A 23,340-nucleotide genomic window follows, 5' to 3' on the forward strand; every position below is an offset into this window, starting at 1 on the left:
GACAGTTGATATATGCTACCCGATTCATGTAGCACGTACCAGACACTGGCTGCACGATTCCAGCCATATATGTTAACTCTGAAATGCTAGGGCATTTCACTAAAAACAACATAGTTTTAATAGCCTACAAGGACGGAGTCGTGCTGAGGACTAGTTTGACAGTCGGGTCCCTGGTGTCATATCCCCGTCCCCTGCCCTGCAGTGACAGGTCTCTGTGTGCGTATACAGGTAGAGACCTATCACTCAAGGGCAGCGGGAGGGGAGAAATGTGGCTGGAATCATGCGGCCACCATGGATTCCATGTTTCTATCTGTTATGATTCGACTGAATGTTTTTTTTCTTTTTATTACGGTAACACAAAAAATTATAGTTATAGAAATTGATGCAATAAAGGTGTGCCATTTTATAGAATCAGAAATCTACTATTTTTTTTTTTACTATTTTTGAATGTACATTCTGACCCTCCTCGGTTGTTGTCTGCAGCGCTGACATCAAGTCGACAGCGCTGCAGCCAATCGCTGAGCTGATGGCTATGGCCATGTAAAGAGGACGAGCTGATGAACTCAATGATTTGTGATGCAGGCAATCGACACTAAGAGCAGCGTCAGAGAGGCAGCTTTGGACCCTGGTGGGGTGTGTAAAGCTCAATTGGTTTTTTTAGCGCCACAACTTCCTGAAAATAGAAAACTCATTTAAGAAGCAAAGAGAAAGATGACCAACGGAAGGTATGCTTAATGCAACACAGTTTTTTGGGGGGTCAATAATTAAAGCAATTTCTGTGCGGAAACTGATGGAGGTAGCCAAGCACAGACTACCCCCAATCAATAGATTCACCTGTGTGCAGACCCCCTGGAGTTCAAACGGCAAATCCTCACCTATAGTCCAAGGAGTAATCTCAGTTTTTTGCTAGAGATGGAAAATTAGCATTCTGTGTTATTTTTCAGAGAAAATATTGAATTGTAGTTGAGAAAAAACCTGCCTACTTATCAATTTATGGCATTTGTGTGGTTGGCAGGCACGCAGGGCTACTGGAGGCAAGAGTCTGACCAAGATCAGAAAGTGGACATCATTTTATTTAATAAATAGCACCAGAGGAGGTAACAACTTGTAGACGGATTAAAGACTTTGGAAAACAGAAAGATGGAAAAAAATATTGTATTGAAGTGGATTTGTTTCTTTTTTTGGTACAAGGTGACTTAAGACCCGCATCAGAATACTGAGCAATTCTAAGTAAATGCAAGCAGAGTCACTTAAGAAGTCCACTCTAAGGAGCAAGTAGAGAGTCACAGTCAGAGAAAGGTTTCCTGATCTAGATGGTGGTGAGGGATCACTGCAGATCTTCAGCCTCCCCACGCTCAGCAGACTCCTCTTTGCTGGTTGCAGGTTTGCTCCATGCAGTTTCTTTGAACACAAACCATGCATTCGCTGCCCAGATCAGAAAATTCAGAAATCCAAAGAGCTGTGGTGAAAGCAAGGAAAAGTGAGAGAACAGAAATGTGGTAGAAAACTGTAATAAATAAATCATTAAAAAATAAGGACAAGTATTGGCAAAGTCATTACCAAATCAACTGTTTAAATGCCCTCTAGTACCTAAGGATTTGAGGTGGACACCTCTGTATATAACATCTGCATATATATAATTATAAAGTGGTTCTACTGTAAGAAAAAAAAATTATCACCTAACCAAAGGCTAGGCGCTAAATATGTTACAGCTGGGGATCACATAATTCTCCGTTTGCTTCTCATGGCTATCAGAATTGAATGGAGTAGTATGATCACACATGACTTCTGCTGCTCCATTTATGGCTATGAGACTGATGGAAATAGCTTTTATATCTGTCAATTCTGTAGTCACTGAATTGTTTCCTATTTTTATAGTGTTTAGATTTTACTATTGTGTATATTAAATTAACTTATTATTAAGAATTAATATTTTACTTTGTGTACATTATTAGGTATAGTTCGGTAAATATAAACAAACGGAAGCATATGCCAGATAAATTAAAAAGTACCGTAATAGTCTTTAACAGTTATTAACACACTATTAAAAGAATTTTTGCCTTTAGTGGGTAAACACACAAATATGGACCTGAAAACACAGGAATAATTATACCCAAGTTATGAGCTAAGAATCAAAATTTCATAACAGAAATAATATACTCAGAGCATACAATGAAGAAAATCCACAAAAAAGTTTCTGTCTGTGTAGAGCACAACTGTTAATACAATTATATAAGAACATCAATATACTGGTTACAAAAAAACTAACGCTCAATGTAGTCAAAGCTTTTAAAATGCCTATAAAGTATGTACAATCCTTGTTTAGGGATAAGTACGCATATAGTGTGTTACACCAGGTCCCGGTTCTGGTCCTGCACCCGGTTCTGGCACTGTCCCCAGTTCTGGTCCCTCACCCACACCTGCTTCCGACGCTGCCCCTGTACCTCTGCGAGGTCCCTGTCAGGATCCTCGCTCTCGGTCTGTCACTTGGCGTCCTGCTGCTGTGTCTCTCTCCCTACTTCCTACCAACAAGAGAAAGAAGTGTGTATAATAGACGCGATCAACCCCATGGTCATAACCACATCCACTGAGTCCATTATACACACTTCTTTCTCTTGTTGGTTGTATATCTAATTATGTGTGTGGTCAGCAGTCCCCCTTAGTTATTGGTAGTGCCCTCAGGTTTTTGGTTTCTTCTCCCCTACTTCCTGGCATGCTGCCAGCAGGCCTCCTGGGAGAATGCTTAGGATGCGCGTGCTTCCCTCCAGTCTCTTAAAGGGACACGTGCATTTTTTGAAAATAGCAATTAACCAATGGCAGCGCACTAATTACTATTTCTGGCCACTCCGCCATGGGGGGAATGCCGGAGCAATGAGTATCTACTCTTGCTACATCTGGTTCTGTTCCTGCTTTGTCTGCGCTGTTATAGCATTCTGTTTTGCACTCTGCTTATACTGTTTGTTTCCACATAATTCCAGTGACCAGTTGTTCGGCTGTCCTAAGACGACACCTGTACTTATACTCAAGTGCCATCCCGTTCCGCCACTCGCCATCCGAACCTCTGGATGACGCTAAAGTTGCAGGAGCCAGCTTCCTCCCAACTACCTGGAATCTGAATACCCTCGCCAGAGCCAGCTTTATCTCTCATACCCGGTGTCCGCCGGTCAGCTCCACTATATCTGTAATATCTGTTTACCCATTTGTCCCGCTGGGACAGCTGCCACGTGTCCGGGGTCTAATTGGAGGTAGCACCTGTGTGCCCCAGATATTCCACTCTGGTCCTGTTCGAAGGATCTTACTACGGATACCTTGGGCTCACTAGTTACGCCCTCATTGGAGCCCCCCAGACCGAGGTACCGAGGTTCCACTCAAAAAATAAAAAATGAATGTGAACGTCATCACCTGTGCCTCCACTTCCATTTGCTACACAGTGCTTAACACAGTAGTAGTTAAACAAAAACAAAAATGCTTTTATAAACCAATGGGTAGGGACTTTTTACAAATAAAGCTCTATTTTAGTACAACTATAGTTCATAACCTAATACAAGAGAGTGTATTGCCCCTCACAAAAGGATATACATATACATATTAATTGCTTTATATCTCCACATGATAGAAGTAAGTGTTTAGTGCTCATTGATTCTAAATGTATTTCCTGGCAAAATAATACCTAAAGTGAATCGCATGACACCAGAGGAAGATATACTCATTAAAGTGCAAATATGCTACTGAATATTACAACAATTAAATATATAGTGAGGGAGAGATAAAATATGCTCAAATATACTGGGTATACATGACCTGGTTAGCAGGATGGCCCCCCGACGCGCATTTTGCGTTAGCTTCATCTTATGGGGGGTAAGATTCTTAGCTCATAACTTGGGTATAATTATTCCTGTGTTTTCAGGTCAATATTTGTGAGTTTACCCACTAAAGGCAAAAATTCTTTTAATTTTGTGTTAATAACTCTTAAATAAAGACTATCACTTTTTTTTAATTTACCTGGCATATGCTTCCGTTTGTTTATAGGTAGAATGGTATTTTGGAAGTGCCATTTGTAGCTAGGTCATTCCCTTATGCTTATAGTTCAGTAAATAGTATATACTCTCGAGTATATAACACTTTGGGCCCATGGTACAGAATTTCATTTATAGATTACACTTACCACTGATATATTGGCAAGGCCATAGTATGGTGTAACGCCAGCACTGCAAGACGCGTTATCCAGCTGGCACAACGGCATTGACGACAAAATGCTAGATGGGTGAGTAGCTAATTTCACATCCATGAGACCTTTTCCCCATGCTGAAGCAGCTACAAGCCACAAGAAGGCAAAGCCACCGGTCACACAGAAATCCTGCAAAATGACATTACCATAAAGGCCATCAGTACTTGATGAATAGAGTAGATCCAGTGTAAATCAGCTAACGTCAATGTAAAAATACAGCATATTTTACATAACATAATAAATGCAAAGAAAAAGGGTAAAATTTTCTTCATATACATTACTTATAATATTCTACTTTTACTAATTAAAGAGAACATGTCAGAAGGATTTCGCTATGTAAACTACAGACAGGGCAATGCTAGTGCTGTAATACTGATGAAAATGATACGTGCAGTGATGAAATCCGTATTGTGGTTCTTGTGTAATGAGTGTCTAAAGTTTTGCTGTAATCATGTCTTCGGTGCATTAAGACAGTACTATGGGCAGGGTCTTTTCTTGTGCCCAGAGGACCAGCGCGATGTTACCGGTCTCCTCTTCTGCTCACTCCAGCGCTGGTCCTCTGGGCATGGTGGGCAGCGCATACGCAGATTGAGAATTAGTATACACTTTTAGATGCGACCGTGCATGTGCAGCCACCACCGTTTTGTGGGAGACCTAATATTTTTTGGAAACAAAATAAAGTACTGCGCAGGCGCCATATTTTAAATAGGAGGCAGATGACTGACGGATCAGTGACATGTCATTCAAACAGGAGGCAGACAGACCAGAGCAACAAGAAAATAGACTACCCATAGTCCTGCCCCTATGCACGAAGACAAGATCACAGCAAAACTTTAGACACGCATTACACAAGAACCACAAAACGGATTTCTTCACCGCACGTATAATTTTAATCAGTATTACAGCACTAATATGGGCCTGTCTGTAGTTTAAATAGCCAAATCCTCCTGACAGGTTCTTTTTAAATGGGAATCTGTCATCAGGTTTTTGCCTCATAATCTGAGAACAGCACAATGAAAAGCAGCAAACCTATTTCCAGTGATGTGTCATTTACTGCTTACGATCAAATCACAGTTTTATCAGCAGTAGATTATCACTAGATGACTAGTAAGCCTGCTGCCATGTAGTTCTCCATATTCATGAGCTCGGTGTATAACTTTTCCTCCACCGATTGGCAGTTTTACGCTTATGCACAGTGTACACAGTTCTGCCTATCAATGGTGTGGGGGTGGGCTTATGCAGAGCTCCTCATTCAGGGAACTGGTAGATCTGCAGCAGATAAAACAGTGATTCTGAACTGCAGCAAACAGCCCAGTAAGTGATACATCGCAGGAATCAGGGTCTCAGCCCTTACATCGTGCTGACCTCAGATGTGGTGCAAAGACCTGGTGACAGGTTCCCTTTAACGTGGTTTTCAGTGCTTAAATGTGAAAATAAAATAAAAAATCAACACACTGCTGTTAGGGACCAGGTCAACATAAAGGAACCCCACTGTTTTCAACAGCAGCCAGAAGAACTACTGATACATCCAACATTATAAAGTGTCCTCCTATTTTTATTTAGTTCCCCAGTAATTCTTGACATGACTAGAGCCACTTACCACAATTGGTACTCTCCGAATCTGAGTGTATCGGTCATGGAAGAGCAGATAAATTACCAATGCAAACATGGAATAAAAGAAAGCAAACACAGACAAGGTAACAAAGAATTCAGCTGGTGCAGAGAAATCCCCTGAGAGGTGCAAAATACGACTTTCGGTTTCCCCACAGGCTGGCATCTCATACCGTTGTCGATACAGCCTAAAGACATGTACAAAGATACAATCAGACACATGGAAAGGAGTAAAGGCAGCATACAAGAGCAATTATTTACCCCTTACTATGTAATCATGTAGCCAAATTATAAGTAAATAATGAATGTGGAAGCTTCCATAATAATGAATGACAAAGCTAAGCAAATACGGCAGGATGAGGAAATGTCTAGTTTTAACCGTTTACATTTATGCTGTACACTTTAATATGTTTTTATTAGATTATACTTTGGCAGACGGGTGTTAGTTCTGCCCCTTATAGACTGTAACCCAAAAAGTTAGCTGAGACATTTTTATTACCAAGAGGAAAATCTCAGATAAAGATTGTTTTATACCATTAAACACTACTTTTTCTATAAATAGGTCTGAAATTGTGACGTTACTGTATGTTAATTATTTATGAGACTGTAGGAAAAAATAAAATTTGGGCTCGAACATGAAATGGTCATATACTGGTGGATATTTAAGGTAAATCTAAAGCTTATGTCCACCTATTTTAATAGTTCATGTACAGAATTAAAATCTTGACTAATATTATAATACAGTATATTGCCCTAAGTCCCATCTATATGGAAGAATTGTGGCTTCATTTTGCATGCAGTTATAACTCGGTGCCCATGGATGTGTGAAGGGTCTTTCTTGAATCTCCATGTGCTTAGTGCTGTGTGATCATGTCTTGTACTAACACAGTAACAGCCTGACAGTCCAAAGCTGCATGCACGGTTCTGCTGGTTCAAAGTGAATTTACCACTAGGTTTTTGTTACAACTTCTGAGAGCAGCATGATATAGGGGCAAGGGGCAGACCCTGATTCCAGCAATCGCTTATTTTACTGGGTTCTGCAGAGATCTACCGGCTCTTTGAATGGCGAGTTCTGTATAACCTCACACAGCTTTCTGTGTACACTGTGCATAGTGTAAGGTGGCTACCAGACACACAGTTGATGGGAGGTATGTATCACAGAGGTGGTTGTCATCTGTGATGTAAACCTGGAGTATTTCCCTAGTGCACATAGTACTACTAGGCTTGTTTGGTGCATCTGGGCCAGGTTTTATGGGCAGCTTTGGAGATGGGCGGGTCTGGCTGCCAATGTACCCCACCTCTGGGTGTGGTTCAGATGTAAACATGGAGTCTGTTGCTTGACACATGGTGTGTGTGTATGTAGGAAGAAGGTCTCCTGTGTGTTATTCTCAGACTGATATGATATAATGGATGCTCTCCAGCCTTTGTCACCAGGACTGGTTCTAAAGAGACTTTGTCAAGAACTGTTCACTTTGTTTTCCCTGCACTGAAAGGCTGCTTGTTTTTCCTTTGCTTGTAGCTGGTTTATGAAGCACCAATAAACTAGCATAGACATTTAAAGGCTTCCTGTGTTGCCTGACGACGCACCCAAGTGAATAGCAATCCAAAAATTGGTGTTAGAAGTGCAGACTGCGTTCCTAGGGAACATGGGTGATGGCTACAGTGGTACTGCATGTCCAGGGCGAAGAGGGTCATAAGTCAGTAAATAACGTCAGACAGCATGGGCTGTTGTGAATTCGCTTTGTGGCCTCCCTCTGGTTGCTACTGAAGGTAGTGGAGCTGGTCAAATTGACAGAGGGGTTGCGAGTTCTCTTTCTGGGCTCCTTCTGGTGGTTACTGGAGGTAATGGAGCTGATCTGATTAACAGAGGCTTGCCACCTGATAATGAGGATGATGATTGGAGATCTGGAGTTTCAGACCGGGATTTAAGACAGCCGACTCCCTCTATCTCTGCTGGTGATTTTCTTCCTGCCTCCTGAGGTCTTAGTTTCCAGCTCAGTCCCTGCATTTTCAGCTAAGTGTTCATTTGCTATTCTGCTTACATTTGATCTGGATTTGTCAATCTCAGTTTTGTGTGGTCAGCTAGCTCCGGCTGGGGCTGTGCTGAATCACCATCCATATGTTACTGCTTGTGCCAGTTTGTTTTTGTCCCTTATTAGATTGGCCTCTTTTTGCTCTGCTTTCAGAATATACCAGAGTGCTGATACAGTGGGCGAAGTCGTGCGACTTCAGTATTTTTTGTATCAGACGTGTTGGATTTTTTTGCAGGGTTTTTTTGCGTGATTACAGACAGTGTCTTTCCTTTCCTTTCCTGTCTAGTCAGTGTGGGCCCCATCATTTGCTCAGTCTATTTTCCTGCCTGCGTTTGTGTTTTCATCTTGTCTCACCGACAATATATGTTTGGGGGCTATCTATTCCTTTGGGGTCTGCTCTGGGACAGTTAGCTCTCCGGCTGTGCCGAGGCATCTAGGATCATCGTAGGCATGCTCCACGGCTACTGCTAGTTGTGTGGATAGGATCAGGGGTCTGCAATCTGCTTAGTTACCAACCTCTCTGGTTTTCTGTGGCTTAGCTTGGGCTTGCTCTCCTCCTCGGTGACCCAATCATAACAGACTCACCAGCCTAACCGCAGACTCTAGGGTACTCAAAAGAAGGAAAGAATTGTAAAAAAAAAAAGTGTCAGAATTTTTTAATATATTCTTTCCTCTTTTTCTCTGGGGCCGTAGGAGGATTTTTTTCTTTAATAGAGATTAAGCAATTGTCCGATTGTGTTGAGCAGCTCGCTGCTAAGTGCGGGGAATTTCTGCCTACCTCGTTCAATCATCTGCTGTTGAACCAAAAATCCCTATTCCTGATGTGTTTTCTGGGGATCGGTCTAAATTTTTGAATTTTAAGAATAATCGTAAACTATTTCTTGCCTTGAAACCTAACTCCTTGGGGAGCTCTGTGCAGCAGGTTAAGATTGTCATTTCCCTGCTGCGCGCCGATCCCCAGGATTGAGCCTTTTCTTTGACACCCGGAGATCCTATTCTGGCCAATGTGGACGCATTTTTTCAAGCCTTGGGGTTGTTGTAAGATGAACCTAATGCTATTGATCAAGCTGAGAAAACCTTATTGGCATTGAACCAGCGTCAGGATTCTGCAGAGCTTTATTGTCAAAAATTCTGAAAGTGGGCGGTCCTTAATGGAATGACGATGCCCTAGCAGCACTCTTTCGGAAGGGTTTGGCAGAAACCGTAAAAGATTTTATGGTGGGATTCCCTGTTCCCACTGTTCTTGATGATTCTATGTCATTGGCCATTCAAGTTGATCGGCGTTTACGTGAACGTAAAACTACATGAGGCGTTACCGCCTTTTGAACGAACATCTGAACCCATGCTATGTGATAGGGTTTTGTCTAGGGCGCAACGTCAGTTTATAAGGCGTAATAAGCTGTGTTTTTTCTGTGGGGACGCCTCTCATACTATTTCTGTCTGCCCTAAACGAGAAAAACGTTTTGCTCACACATTTACTGTGGGCAGTGTACAGCCTAAGTTCCTTTTGGCAATTACCCTGATCTGCTCCTTGTCTACATTTTCCACTAAGGCTTTTGTTGATTCAGGAGCAGCTTTGAATCTGATGGATTTGGACTTTGCTAAACGTTGTGGTTTTCACAAGATACCCCTGCGGACTCCTATCCCTTTGAGGGGTATTGATGCTACTCCTTTGGCAGAGAATAAACCCCAGTTTTGGACCCAGGTGATAATGCGTATCGCCCCGGACCACCAAGAAAATTGTAAATTTTTGGTGTAGCACAATTTGCATGATACTATTGTTCTGGGTTTTCCCTGGTTGCAAACTCATTATCCTGTTTTGGATTGGAAATCTGCGTCTGTAGTGAGTTGGGGTTGTCAGTGACACTCCTGTTTTCTCCACCTCTCCCCAGTCTCATGATATTCCTGACTATTTGGCTGATTTTTCTGATGTATTTAGTGAGAGTAAGTCTGCGTCTTTGCCTCCTCATAGGAGTTATGACTGTGCAATTGAGTTAATGCCCAGGTGTACATTTCCCAAGGGTCGGCTTTTCAACTTATCGGTACATGATGCTATGCGATCTTATATGAAGGAGTCGTTGGAGAAGGGTCATATTAGACCATCCTCTTCACCTTTAGGTGCTGTTTTTTTTTTGTGGCCAAGAAAGATGGTTCATTAAGGCCATGTATTGACTATCGTTCCCTTAACAAAATCACTGTTAAATATCAGTACCCGTTGCCCCTGATTTCTGATTTATTTTCCAGAGTTAAAAGTGCCTGTTGGTTTACCAAGCTTGACCTCAGGGGGCGTATAATCTTATTCACATCAAGCACGGGGATGAATGGAAGATGGCGTTTAATACTCCGAAGGGACATTTTGAGTACCTGGTGATGCCTTTTGGGCTCACTAATGCCCCTTCTGTCTTCCAATCTTTTATGAACGATATTTTTCGGGACTTTGTGGATAAGATTTTGATCATTTATCTGGATGATATTTTGATCTTTTCCAGTGATTGGGATTCTCATGTGGAACATGTCCGCACTGTGTTCCGGATTTTGAGGGAAAATTCTCTGTATGTTAAGGGATCGAAGTGCCTCTTTGGTGTACAGAGGATTTCATTTTTGGGATTCATTTTGTCCCCGTCTGCTATTGAAAAGGACCTGGCCAAGATACAGGCCATATATGATTGGGTTCAGCCCACTTCTTTGAAGGCTCTCCAGAAGTTTTTGGGTTTTGCTAAATTCTACCGTAAATTTATAAGTAATTTTTCTGGTATTGTCAAACCACTGACTGATCTGACCAAAAAGGGCGCTGATGTGGTGAATTGGTCTCCAGAGGCAGTCTCGGCATTTCAGGAGCTTAAGCGGAGATTCACTTCTGCTCCGGTTCTACGGCAACCTGATGTCTCACTCCCATTTCAGATGGAGGTAGATGCTTCTGAGATTGGTGCAGGAGCAGTTTTGTCCCAAAAAGATCCAGTGACTTCTAAGAAGAATCCCTGTGCCTTCTTTTCTCGAAAATTCTCCCCATCTGAACGTAACTATGACGTGGGGAATCGGGAATTGTTGGCTATGAAATGGGCATTTGAAGAGTGGAGACATTGGTTGGAGGGAGCTAGACATCAAGTTGTGGTCCTCACCAACCACAAGAATTTGCTTTATCTTGAATCAGCCAAATGCTTGAATCCTAGACAGGCTAGGTGGGCCTTGTTTTTCATGCGTTTTAATTTTGTAGTCTCTTTTCTTCCGGGCACTAAGAATGTTAAGGCGGACGCCCTTTCTAGGAGTTTCTTTGTGGATTCTCTTGATGTGACCGAGCCTACTACCATTCTAAATGAGGGTGTAGTTCTTTCCGCCATCTCACCCGATTTGAGACGTGCCCTGGAGGAATTTCAGGAGGACAAACCTGAACGTTGCCCTATGGGAAAATTGTATGTCCCTGACCAGTGGAGGAAAAGAGTAATGCCTGAAATTCATTGCTCCAAGTTGGCTGGTCATCCAGGTATTTTTGGTACCAGAGATTTGGTGAGTCGGTCTTTTTGGTGGCCTGCCTTATCTCTTGATGTCAGGAATTTTGTGCAGTCTTGTGGGACATGTTCTCGGTCCAAGCCCTGTTCTCGTTCTAGTGGGTTGTTGATGCCCCTGCCGGTGCCCAGGAGGCCATGGACTCATATCTCAATGGATTTTATTTCCGATCTTCCTGTCTCTCAGAGAATGACTGTTATCTGGGTGATTTGTGATAGATTTCTAAGATGATCCATCTTGTACCACTCCCAAAGTTGCCATCTTCTTCTGAGTTGGTGTCCTTGTTTTTACAACAGGTGGTTCGGTTGCATGGGATTCCTGAGAGCATTGTGTTGGACAGAGGAGTCCAGTTTGTTTCCAGATTTTGGAGAGCTTTTTGTTACAAACAGGGAATTCAGTTACCTTTCTCCTCGGCATTTCATCCTCAGACTAATGGGCAGATGAGAGAACAAACCAGACTTTGGAGTCCTATTTGAGATGTTTCATATCTGCTGATCAGGATGACTGGGTCTCATTTTTGCCCTTGGCTGAATTCACGCTAAACAATAGAACAAGTTCTGCCACTTTGATGTCGCCCTTTTTCTGTAACTTTGGGTTTCATCCTCGATTTTCTTCAGGGCAGGTGGAATCTTCGACCTGCCCAAGTGTGGACACTGTGGTAGAGAGAATGCAGCAGATTTGGGACCAAGTGGTGGATAAGTTGTCCCTCTCTCAGGAAAAAGCCCAATGGTTTTCCAACCGGCATAGCACCATTGGTCCCCGGTTTAAAGTGGGTGATATGGTTTGGTTGTCATCAAAGAATATTCCTATGAAGGTTGTGTCTCCAAAATTCAAGCCAAGATTCATTGGACCTTATAAGATTTTGGTGATCCTTAACCCTGTTCTTTTCGATTGGCTCTTCCAGTTATGTTTAAGATCCATAACGTGTTTCATAAATCTTTATTGAAGAGGTTTGTGGAGCCAGTAGTTCCTATGGCGGCGCCTCCTGACCCTGTATTGGTTAAAGGCAATGTGGAATAAGAGGTAGAGAAAATATTGGATTCTCGTTTGGCTAGACGGAGACTACAGTACTTGGTCAAATGGAAGGGTTATGGCCTGGAGGATAATTATTGGGTCTCTGCTTCTGACATTCATGCTGAAAGATTGGTTCGTGCTTTTCACCGGGCCTATCCTGATCGACCTGGTGGCGTGGATGAGGGTTCGGTGACCCCTCCTCAAGGGGGGGTACTGTTGTGAATTCGCTTTTTGGCCTCCCTCTGGTTACTACTGAAGGTAGTGGAGTTGGTCAAATTGACAGAGGGGTTGCGAGTTCTCTTTCTGGGCTCCCCTTCTGGTGGTTACTGGAGGTAATGGAGCTGATCTGATTAACAGAGGATTGCCACCTGATAATAAGGACGACGAATGGAGATCTGGAGTTTCAGACTGGGATTTAAGACAGCCGACTCCCTCTATCCCTGCTGGTGATTTTCTTCCTGCCTCCTGAGGTCTTAGTTTCCAGCTCAGTCCCTGCATTTTTAGCTAAGTGTTCATTTGCTATTCTGTTTACATTTGATCTGGTTTTGTCAATCTCAGTTTTGTGTGGTCAGCCAGCTCCGGCTGCGGATGTGCTGAATCACCATCCATATGTTACTACTTGTGCCAGTTTGTTTTTGTCCCTTATTAGATTGGCCTCTTTTGCTTTGCTTTCCGAATATACCAGAGTGCTGATATAGTGGGCGAAGTTGTGCAACTTCAGTATTTTTTGTATCAGACGTGTTGGACTTTCTTGCAGGGTTTTTTGCAGACAGTGCCTTTCCTTTCCTGTCCTGTCTAGTCAGTGTAGGCCCCATCATTTGCTCAGTCTATTTTCCTGCCTGCGTTTGTGTTTTCATCTTGTCTCACCGACAATATATGTTTGGGGGCTATCTATTCCTTTGGGGTCTGCTCTGGGGCAGTTTAGATTTCCCCTTTCTTGCTTTAGGCTTAGTTAGCTCTCCGGCTGTGCCGAGGCGTCTAGGATCATCGTAGGCACGCTCCACGGCTACTGCTAGTTGTGTGGACAGGATCAGGGGTCTGCAATCTGCTTAGTTACCAACCTCTCTGGTTGTCTGTGGCTTTGCTTGGGCTTGCTCTCCTCCTCGGTGACCCAATCAGAACAATGGAGGACCTGGTGAAATACTTGGTGCAAGCCCAGCTGCAGCAGCACCAACAACAACAGCAGGAACAGCAGAAGACAAACTGATTATGCAACAGATCCAGCAGCAGCTGTTTGATCTACTCACAGAGGTGGCTCGTGGCACGGTGGCAGCTCGAACTCCAAGGTCCACTGATGATTTTTCCATCCGGAAGGCGGTAAGAGGTGCCCTGAAAAAAATGACTGAGGGGGATGACATAGAGGACTTTTTGACCGTTTTTGAAATGGTCTCCCAGAGGGAGAAACTTCTGCTAGAGCAATGGGCGAAAGTGCTAGCGCCATACTTAATGGTGGAGCCCCTGAAGGTCTACTATAACTTAGCCTTGCAGGATGCCAAGGAATATTTCACACTTCCTCTCCAGCTGATCACTGGGAAGATTGATGTCCGCTGCACTCATGGGGATGCTACAGACAATCCAGAGGCCAGAGTGGTCATTGAAATGGCCCAAGGTACTGAGTCCAATAAGGTCGACATGGTCCAGGACTTTTTGCACCCCATTATCATAGGTCGGGACTTTTATTTGTTTTAGGACCTGTGGGGGGAAGGAGACAAGGCTTGGTGGCGCGGATAAAGCCCTAAAGTAGTATCATTCATCACACCTGACAGGTTTCCTGTCATGATCCAGGGTGGATCTGACAGATTAAATGCACAAGTAACCTTTATTTTTCCTGTGAGCTGTTTTGCTCAGGGTTGGTTTTGCCCCGGTGGTGGTTAGAGTAATTGCACGGGAATCACTAACAGGTGTGTTTGCTCTATAAGGGTCTGTCAGTAGTGCCCACTCACATTGGTGATATTATTATTGTTGGGCTTTCCAACCATCCTGGGTGAAGGAAGGAGCTGGATGGGGAGCTGGAGGAGAGTCCAGGGCGGCTCATTCAGAGTCCTGGAGTGGCAGCCATGGTGTCAGCGAGGAGTTTGTGTAAAGCATGGTGGAGTGGCAGCTATGGTGTCAGTGAAGAATTCCTGCAAAGCTTGGTGGAGTGGCAGCTATGGTGTAGAGCTGCACTCAGTTTGCTGCACTCTGTTACTGAGAGCTGCACTCAGTTTGCTGGACTCGGTTGCTGGACAGCTGCACTCAGGTGCTGGACTCTGTTGCTCCAAGGCGGCACTCAGTGCTGGATGCTGTTGCTGTAAAGCTGCACCCAGGTGTTGGACACGGTGGGAGGAAGATGCACTCAGGTGTTGGTCTCTGTTGCCAGGAGCAAGTGCATCAGAGCAAAGCTAAGTGTTTCCCTGTTTGTCACTTATCCTCATGTTGGCGTTAGTGCAGCAGTGGGGCCAGTGCCTGCGCCACCCAGCTCCCTAGCAAGGGATAGGTGTAGGGTGTGCCAGGGCTACAGGTTCCTGAGCGGCGCCCGGTGCGGAACCGGCATAGGGAACGTTAGGAGCGTTAGGGACAGTTATTGGTATTAGGACCCTATAGATGGAGGGCATTGGACATCACATGTCTTGGGATTCATCTGGGGATGGATAAAACTCAAGAGCGGGTCATGCAGAGGTTGTATTGGCCCGGATGTCACCTGGAAATCTAAAAGTATTGCAGGACCGGTTTCACCTACCAGCTAACCGCCACCACCTCTCACTTTCAAAGCTCCCTCATGCCATTATCCATCATATAAGTGTCCTTTGAGAGAATTGCCATGGACTTGGTCAGTCCACTGGTTAAATCTGCTCTTGGGCATCAATATATACTGGTCATCCTTGACTTTGCTAAGTGGTACCCTAAAGCTGTTCCTTGAGAAACTCCTTTGTGAAAAGTATAGCCCTCAAGTTGGTCCACGTTTTTTCCCAAGGGAGATCCTGACCAACCAAGGAACACCCTTTATGAATAAGGTGAAAAGGGAATTGTGTAAGGCCTTAAAAATTACACAACTGAAGACATCCGTGTACCATCTCCAGATGGATGGCCTTGTGGAAAGATTCAATAAAACACTGAAGAGTATGCTTAGGAAGGTTATAGAAAAGGACAATCGAGACTGGGATTGTCTCCTACCGCACCTGCTGTTCTCTATCAGGGAGGTTCCACAGGCCTCTGGGTTCTCTTCATTTGAACCTCTGTATGGCCGACATCCGTGGGGTTTCCTTGCTATATCAAAGTAAACTTGGGAAGCCGAAGTCACAATTTGGATTTAGCAAAGGGATATTGGCAAAACCTCATGTCACAAGAAGCCAAGGAGAAGACAGCTTTTTCTACGAACGACAGATGCTTCCAATACGTCCAGATGCTGTTTGGACTGCAGAGGGCCTTGACCGGATCCTCGCCCCCCCTAAGAATTATGCCGCAGAATACCTGGATGATATTGTAATCTTCAGCGCAGATTGGGGAAGTCATCTCCGAAAGGTCCAGGCGGTGTTTGATGCTCTTAGGAAGACAGGGTTTTCAATAAATAAAAAAAAAAAATTCCATGGAGAAAGAAGAGGCCAAATACCTAGGATATATAGTAGATAGAGGTGAGATCAAACTCCAGATCAGTAAAGTGGATGCAATCCAACACTGGCCGAGACCGCTCTGAAAGAAGCAAGTTAGAGTCCTTCTAGTAATTGTGGGTTACTAATGGAGATTCATCCCAAAGTTTGTCATGATAGCCGCACCCCTAACTGACTTCCTTAAGGGGACCAAATCAGCTATGGCCAAATGGACTGCAGAGGCAAAGACGGCCATCTAGGACAAGTTTTATGGGCAGCCTGAGAGATAGGCAGGTCTGGCAGCCCACATACCCCACCTCTGGGTGTGGTTCAGATGTTACAATGGAGTCTGCTGTTTGACACACGGTCTGTGTGTACGGAGGAAGAAGGCCTCCTGTGTGTTATGCCCAGACTGAGATGGCATAATGGATGCGCTCCAGCATATGTGACCAGGACTGGCTCTAAAGAGACTTTGTCAAGAACTGTTTTATTTTGTTTTGCCTGCACTGAAAGGCTGTGTTTCCTTTGCTTGTGGCTGGTTTATGAAGCATCAATAAACCAGCATGGACCTTTAAAATGAAAGACGCTTCCTATGATGCCTGATGACAAGTAAGTAGCAATCCCACAATAGGCACAAAGATGGCAATTAATGGTGGGAGCATGGATGGACTACCAGGCAGCAGGTTTGCTAGTCTTCTAGTAATAATCTGTGTTGATAAAAAACGATTTCATAAAAACTACACTAATCAGCCTGGTAAGTGATGCATGTAACTGACCCTACATTATGCTGCTCTCAGATTAGGAAGCAAAAAGCTGGTGACAGATTTCATTTAAGAGTTAAAATCTCCACACATTTATCTACTTCACACAAGGTGTTAACACTGCAAAAAGGGGCAGCAGTATTTACCTGCCCAGGTCACAGAATATTAGGATACAGCAAAACCATGTAGTAAAGATGATGGCAACATAGGTGCAAAATACTGATGAGACAACCACTCACAACCTACCAATTCACTCACACATACTATTAGATTAGGCGGGCTGCCTAGCACTATCTAAGTGCCCCCCATGAGAAGAGACACCCTAGTTTACAAGACCAAAAATGCTGGGCTTCACTGCACCCTGAAAAAAGACGTGCAAAACATGTACATAATATATGAGGAATTGGTCGCCTAATCTAATAGCATGGGTGTCCGTAATAGACTGTAAGCCAGACACTGTGCCTTACCTGTGTGCGCCCTATACAAGCTGCTTTTGTCTAATTTAATACTAAGTAATTGCCCCCTCCATGAACTGGTAGGTTGTGACTGGCTGTCTCATCAGTATTTTTCGTCTGTGTTGCCGCTATCTTTACTACATTGGCTTGCTGCATCCTGATACATTAGTTCTGAGACCTGGGCAGGTAAATACTGCTGCCCTTCTTTTGGGTGTTAATTTTTTAATTTTAGGAGGATTTTTTATTTCTCTTTTTGTGGCTTTGCTTTTAATTTTAGTGCTGTACAGTTCTCGGATGTAGAAAGAACTACAGTAACTATTATAGTGCAGCGGAAGAGCTTAGCTGAGATGTTAGGCATCCAATGATAATTGGTAGAACTCTGAATACAGTTTAGGACTATAGTACAGGATATCAATTAGAATCAATACAAGTCAAGCACCGCTCTATAAGTACTAATGTAAATAATTTTTTATGTAGACTATAGCGTGATCAACCATAACTCTAAAACCACCTAGCTCATATTGTGCAGATCCCACTGGTGCTGCAAAACATCTGAACCCCCACAAAATGGGATTCGGGCATATGGGCTGATGGGGCCATAGACAGTAATGATGCAGACAGACATCATTTTTGGTCATATACGACTATTGGAAATAATGTTCTACATCATTCTTCCCGCCTCGAATAGGCGTATGCTGCCAGAAATGATGCATTATTAGTGTCTATGGCCCCATCAGTGCAGGCGCCCAATTCCCATTTTGGGGGGTTCAGATCTAAGCCCCTTTGGAGCCAGTGAACTAAAACTATGTAAAACTCTATGTAAACATAGCCTTATTCAAACCATTACTGAGCAATTTTTGCAGCGTGACCAGCACATTATCCTGCTGAAACTATTGTCATCAAGGGTTCTTCATGGACTGCAACACTGCAGAAGTAGATTTGACTGTCAGAATAACATCCATAAGAATGCCAGAACTCATGGTTTTAAAGCAGAACATTGTACCGAGTACCACACTGCCTCCATTGGCTTGTTTTCTTCCCACACACATCATTTGATGTCATCTTGTCTCCAGGTGGCCAGGCCCATTATGAGCAGTGGATAAGGGTCAACATGAGCTCTTTGAATGCCTTAAGAGTTCTGACACCTTCTATCACAGTAACACTTCTGCGAGGTTGAATCAGACAGGTTAGAGTTCATTTTCCTTGAACATCTGTTCACCGATTGTCCTTCTTTGACCACTTGTGGCAGGTACTAACCACTCCACCCGAAAAACATTTTTGGAGGTGTCTATAGCCAGTCACTGTAGTTATGACAAATGCCATGTTAGAGCTGGTTAGGTTTGTATACGGTACTTTACTTTTTTCCTGCTGCCAACACATCTTCTCAGAGATGGCTGCTCACTTGCCACTGAATATAGTTCATCCCTTGACAGGTGTCATTGTAATTACCTGTCCAATGTTACTCTTTTCGTCTGCTTCTTCCCTGGTGATTAGTGTGTGCATATATATATATATATATATATATATATATATATATGCACACTGTATATACACACATACAGTGAGGGGTACCTGGACAAACTCTTTAATGATCGGGCAAAACAGGCAGAAAGAAACTTTCGGTATTCTATTCTACTGGCAGGGAATGAAGTAAAGATGACAAGGCATTACCTGAAAGGGTAGGAAAAAGGCACCGAAATGAGATCTGTGTCTGTCTGCGTATCTGAAACCTTACACATCACGACTGCTGCTGTCTCACCAATGAAAGAACCACAAGTTCCAAAGGCAAAGATGGCAAACAGCTGAGAAACAATAGTGGACAGGAAATTTAATAAGCAGTAGGTTAAGAAAGGTCTTAAAAGTAATGAATGGATTTTCAATACATGACATCTAAAAGATGAGCAATTATTTATTACACTGTTACAGGCAAATATAAATCTATCTGTTTATGTTTTTGAGTACAAAGATCGATATAGACAATGTCTAATGTTATAAGACTAAAGGTATGTAAAACTATGTACCATAAATACAAAAAGTATTACGTTTTCAAGTAATCCAAATATGTATACTTAAGAAATTACTAAATCAGGTAAGCTTAGACTAATAGATGGGCAATCCTATACTCTTCCCTCCCTAAATGAGAAACGGAACCAATACAGCAATGTACATAACTGGGCTCTGATTGTATAAGCTAAATATATTATAAAACTTATCTGTATTATATTAATCATTTCATTCTATGCACATTCATGTAGCATGTTAAAAGGAGCCTGTCATGTCCCCAAGAGCTCCAGGTTAATAGTATTCCTAAGTTGTCTGTCCGCTTTAGGGAAAGTGTGGCTACTGGAGAAAACAAACCTTATTCCTCCCAGAAGCCGTCTGATACAGTCACTACTTAGTACACAGTGAGTGGCAGCAGTAAGCATGCACTGGTACTTTGATTGACAGCTCATTCTGCATGTCAGAGTGAGCTTTCAATCAAAGTGCCGAGGTGAGTGACTGCAGTTGTTTTGGGCACGCCTGTATAACTGAAAGCAGGCGGCTCCTGGGAGGAATAATGTTCATTTCTCCCAGTAGCCGCACTTTTAGTAAGGCGGACAAACAACACTGGAATGCTATTAACCTGCAGATTAACCCTAAATGTGCAAGTGAATAGCATTTGGGGACATTTTCCCTTTAATGTACTCATGTAAGATTTTGCTTTATATAGCAGCATGTATGTGAGCTGTAGATATTGGTTTGACTTGTGTGACCAGGGCATGTTTTTTAATGGTTTAAAACAGTATTGAAACTGTAATAAATGTATCTGCTTGGTATATCCAAAATAACCTGGAAAAAATAGAACCCAGATACCAGTTAGTAAATGGAAATTAGTATAGCAGTTGACAACGTGGACAGACATAACATACATTAATATTTCTTGAAGGCTCAAATTTACAGATGTTGCCCTCATTGTTGATGAACTCATTTATTATAACAAGTTTCTTCTGTATTAAAGAAATACAAATATCAGTCACTGCTCCCTCATATGAAAATATAACATTCTACTACTATCTACTATCCAACCAAGCCCTAGATCTCCTCTCTCATCTCTACCACCCTACCCGTGCTTTATTGTCTTCCAATCATATAAGGCTAATATTGCTCATAATACAAACCTCCTATTCCAGGCTCTAAGACTTCTCTTGTGTTGCACCAGTTCTCTGAAATGTACTACCCCAGACAATCCTGTAAAATCACATCTATTTAGCCAGGCCTATTATCTCAATAACCTAGCTTTTCTCAGTTCTCCCTTTCTATATTTCCCTTAGAATCTGGTCCTTTTTATCATCTGATTGCACACCTTTTATGCCCTCATTAGCACTTTGTATCTGGACAAAAACAGATACTGGCTGCTGACTGGTTCATGAAGATTTACATGAATATCCCTTGTAAAGTATTGTAAAGTGCTGCGGAATATGTTGGCGCTATATAAATAAAAATTATTATTATTATTATTATCCCTAAGCTACAAGCACGTGTTAACTTATTTGTCCCCCCTATTTCCTTATAGATTATTAGCTTGCAAGAAAGGTCCTTACTCCTTTTATAATTGTTGAATTATGCTTACCCTTGTAAAATGCTTTGGAATATGTAGGTGTTATATAAATATATGATAAATAATCTAAAAATAATGTATACATAAATGGGAAATACCCAAGCAAGTCATACTTAAAGGAGTTGTCCAGTTTAAAAGTCTGACAACTCTGTGTGGCTGCAGATTAGGGAATCCTTGGAGAGCACGCACTGTGCACTGCGAGAATTTGCCTGTTTCTGTCAAGTATACAATATGCATGCTCATGTGCAGGACTCAACTAGTGGGCGCAGCCTTTCTGAATACAAATACACTTGTTTGGAGTCGTGTCCCGGCCAGGAGTATGCATACTGCATACTTTACCGCCGTTCCTGACACAAACTAGTCATTCTAGACTGGACAACCACTTTAAATGGCTGTTCCATCTTGGAAAGGTATCACGTATTTAAAGATAGGCAATGAATTTCTGAACTCTGGGTATCTGATCACCAAGACCCCCGCCATTACAGAGTGCAAGATTCAGAAGAGTTCCATTTAAATCAGGGGTCTCAAACTTGCGGCCTGCGGGCCAGCTGCGGCACTCGGGTCAATAGTTTGCGGCCCTCACCTCATGGGCCCTTGGGATAATAGTTTGCGGCCCTCACCTTGGCTGGGATCACACATGCGAGAAACACGGCCGAGTCTCGCATGTGAAATCCCAGTCAAACGTAGTACCACTCATTAAGGTCATGAATATGGACGCCACTCCACTCTCATAGGCGTGGCGCCCATATTCATGAGCTTAATGAGCGGTACCACGTGATGTGTGACCGTGTGCTCATACAGGAAGATATCAGCGCTGGACCATCTGAGCTGCAGCAGGAGGAGGTGAGTATGATGATGGCTAGACAGTCACAGCAGCCTGCTATCAGCAGGCAAGGCGTATGAGTCACACTCACAACACATGCAGCAGGAGCAGCCAAGCAGGGACGGGACCGGACCACGCCACAGACTCAGGTGTGCCAGGTTCAGAATGTTTGGAATGTTTTTGTAAGAGCTGTTATTGTGGAAAACCTGATGCGGCCCAGCCCCACCCAGATTCTACCTCCAGCGGCCCCGGGTAAATTGAGTTTGAGACCCCTGATTTAAATGGTTCAATATCCAAGCATTCTGCGCTATAAGTATTGCAGTATATAGAAGAAATGACAAGCTCCTATGAAAACCAGCCTCTATCAGAGATTGAAAGTAGCATTTACATGCTTAAAAAATAGCAAAGGAAATGGGTTAAAGACTAGGTAATAGCTTGCTAATATGGGAATAACTATTTTAAAATATCCTTATTGTCAAAGATAACTATGTCTACCATACATCTACTTTCAGCTACCATCAATTTAAACCAAAGGAAGTATCAGAGCCTTGGGAGATACTAGCTGAAGACATCACAGCAGGAATATGAGGATGAATGTAATGGACACTTTATTAACATATTATTCAAAAATAAAATAATTTAATAAAACAACAAATGTTATTAAAGGAAAGGTAGGAAAAGCCTACACACTTCAACATGTTTCAACACTGTACTATTGTCTTCATCAGGCACACAGATGAAGTGTACAAAGCTTCTATAAATATAAATGATTCAGCAATGAAAGCACATACATTTTGAATATATATATATAGTACAGACCAAAAGTTTGGACACACCTTCTCATTCAAAGAGTTTTCTTTATTTTCATGACTATGAAAATTGTAGGTTCACTCTGAAGGCATCAAAACTATGAATTAACACTGTGGAATTATATAATTAACAAAAAAGTGTGAAACAACTGAAAATATGTCTAATATTCTAGGTTCTTCAAAGTAGCCACCTTTTGCTTTGATTACTGCTTTGCACACTCTTGGCATTCTCTTGATGAGCTTCAAGAGGTAGTCACCGGAAATGGTTTTCACTTCACAGGTGTGCCCTGTCAGGTTTAATAAGTGGGATTTTTTTGCCTTATAAATGGGGTTGGGACCATCAGTTGTGCTGTGCAGAAGTCTGGTGGATACACAGCTGATAGTCCTACTGAATAGACTGTTAGAATTTGTATTATGGCAAGAAAAAAGCAGCTGAGTAAAGAAAAACGAGTGGCCATCATTAAATGAAGGTCAGTCAGTCGTCAGTCCGAAAAATTGGGAAAACTTTGAAAGTGTCCCCAAGTGCAGTGGCAAAAACCATCAAGCGCTACAAAGAAACTGGCTCACATGATGACCGCCCCAGGAAAGGAAGACCAAGAGTCACCTCTGCTGCGGAGGATAAGTTCATCCGAGTCACCAGCCTCAGAAATCGCAGGTTAACAGCAGCTCAGATTAGAGACCAGGGCAATGCCACACAGAGTTCTAGCAGCAGACACATCTCTACAAAAACTGTTAAGAGGAGACTTTGTGCAGCAGGCCTTCATGGTAAAATAGCTGCTAGGAAACCAGTGCTAAGGACAGGCAACAAGCAGAAGAGACTTGTTTGGGCTAAAGAACACAAGGAATGGACATTAGACCAGTGGAAATCTGTGCTTTGGTCTGATGAGTCCAAATTTGAGATCTTTGGTTCCAACCACCGTGTGTTTGTGCGACGCAGA

General features: G+C 42.8%; 1 protein-coding gene across 3 annotated transcripts in view; it reads right to left on the reverse strand.

Moving 5' to 3' along the window:
- Positions 1–1,055: 1,055 nt before the first annotated feature.
- SYPL2 (synaptophysin like 2) overlaps positions 1,056–23,340 on the reverse strand; it is a 56,979-nt gene continuing 34,694 nt past the window's right edge. For all 3 annotated transcript variants that reach the window (XM_073542465.1, XM_073542463.1, XM_073542464.1), the window contains exons 4-7: positions 18,844–18,974; positions 5,829–6,027; positions 4,166–4,357; positions 1,056–1,459 (exon numbers count right to left, since the gene is read on the reverse strand). In XM_073542465.1, coding sequence (XP_073398566.1) covers positions 1,328–1,459; positions 4,166–4,357; positions 5,829–6,027; positions 18,844–18,974 — 654 coding nt within the window. In that variant the 3' untranslated portion in view covers positions 1,056–1,327. The remainder of the gene's footprint in view (positions 1,460–4,165; positions 4,358–5,828; positions 6,028–18,843; positions 18,975–23,340) is intronic.

The sequence above is a fragment of the Dendrobates tinctorius genome, unplaced genomic scaffold (assembly GCF_039654945.1).
Source record: "Dendrobates tinctorius isolate UK_male_01 unplaced genomic scaffold, ASM3965494v1 ptg000127l, whole genome shotgun sequence".
NCBI classification, from domain to species: Eukaryota; Metazoa; Chordata; class Amphibia; order Anura; family Dendrobatidae; genus Dendrobates; species Dendrobates tinctorius.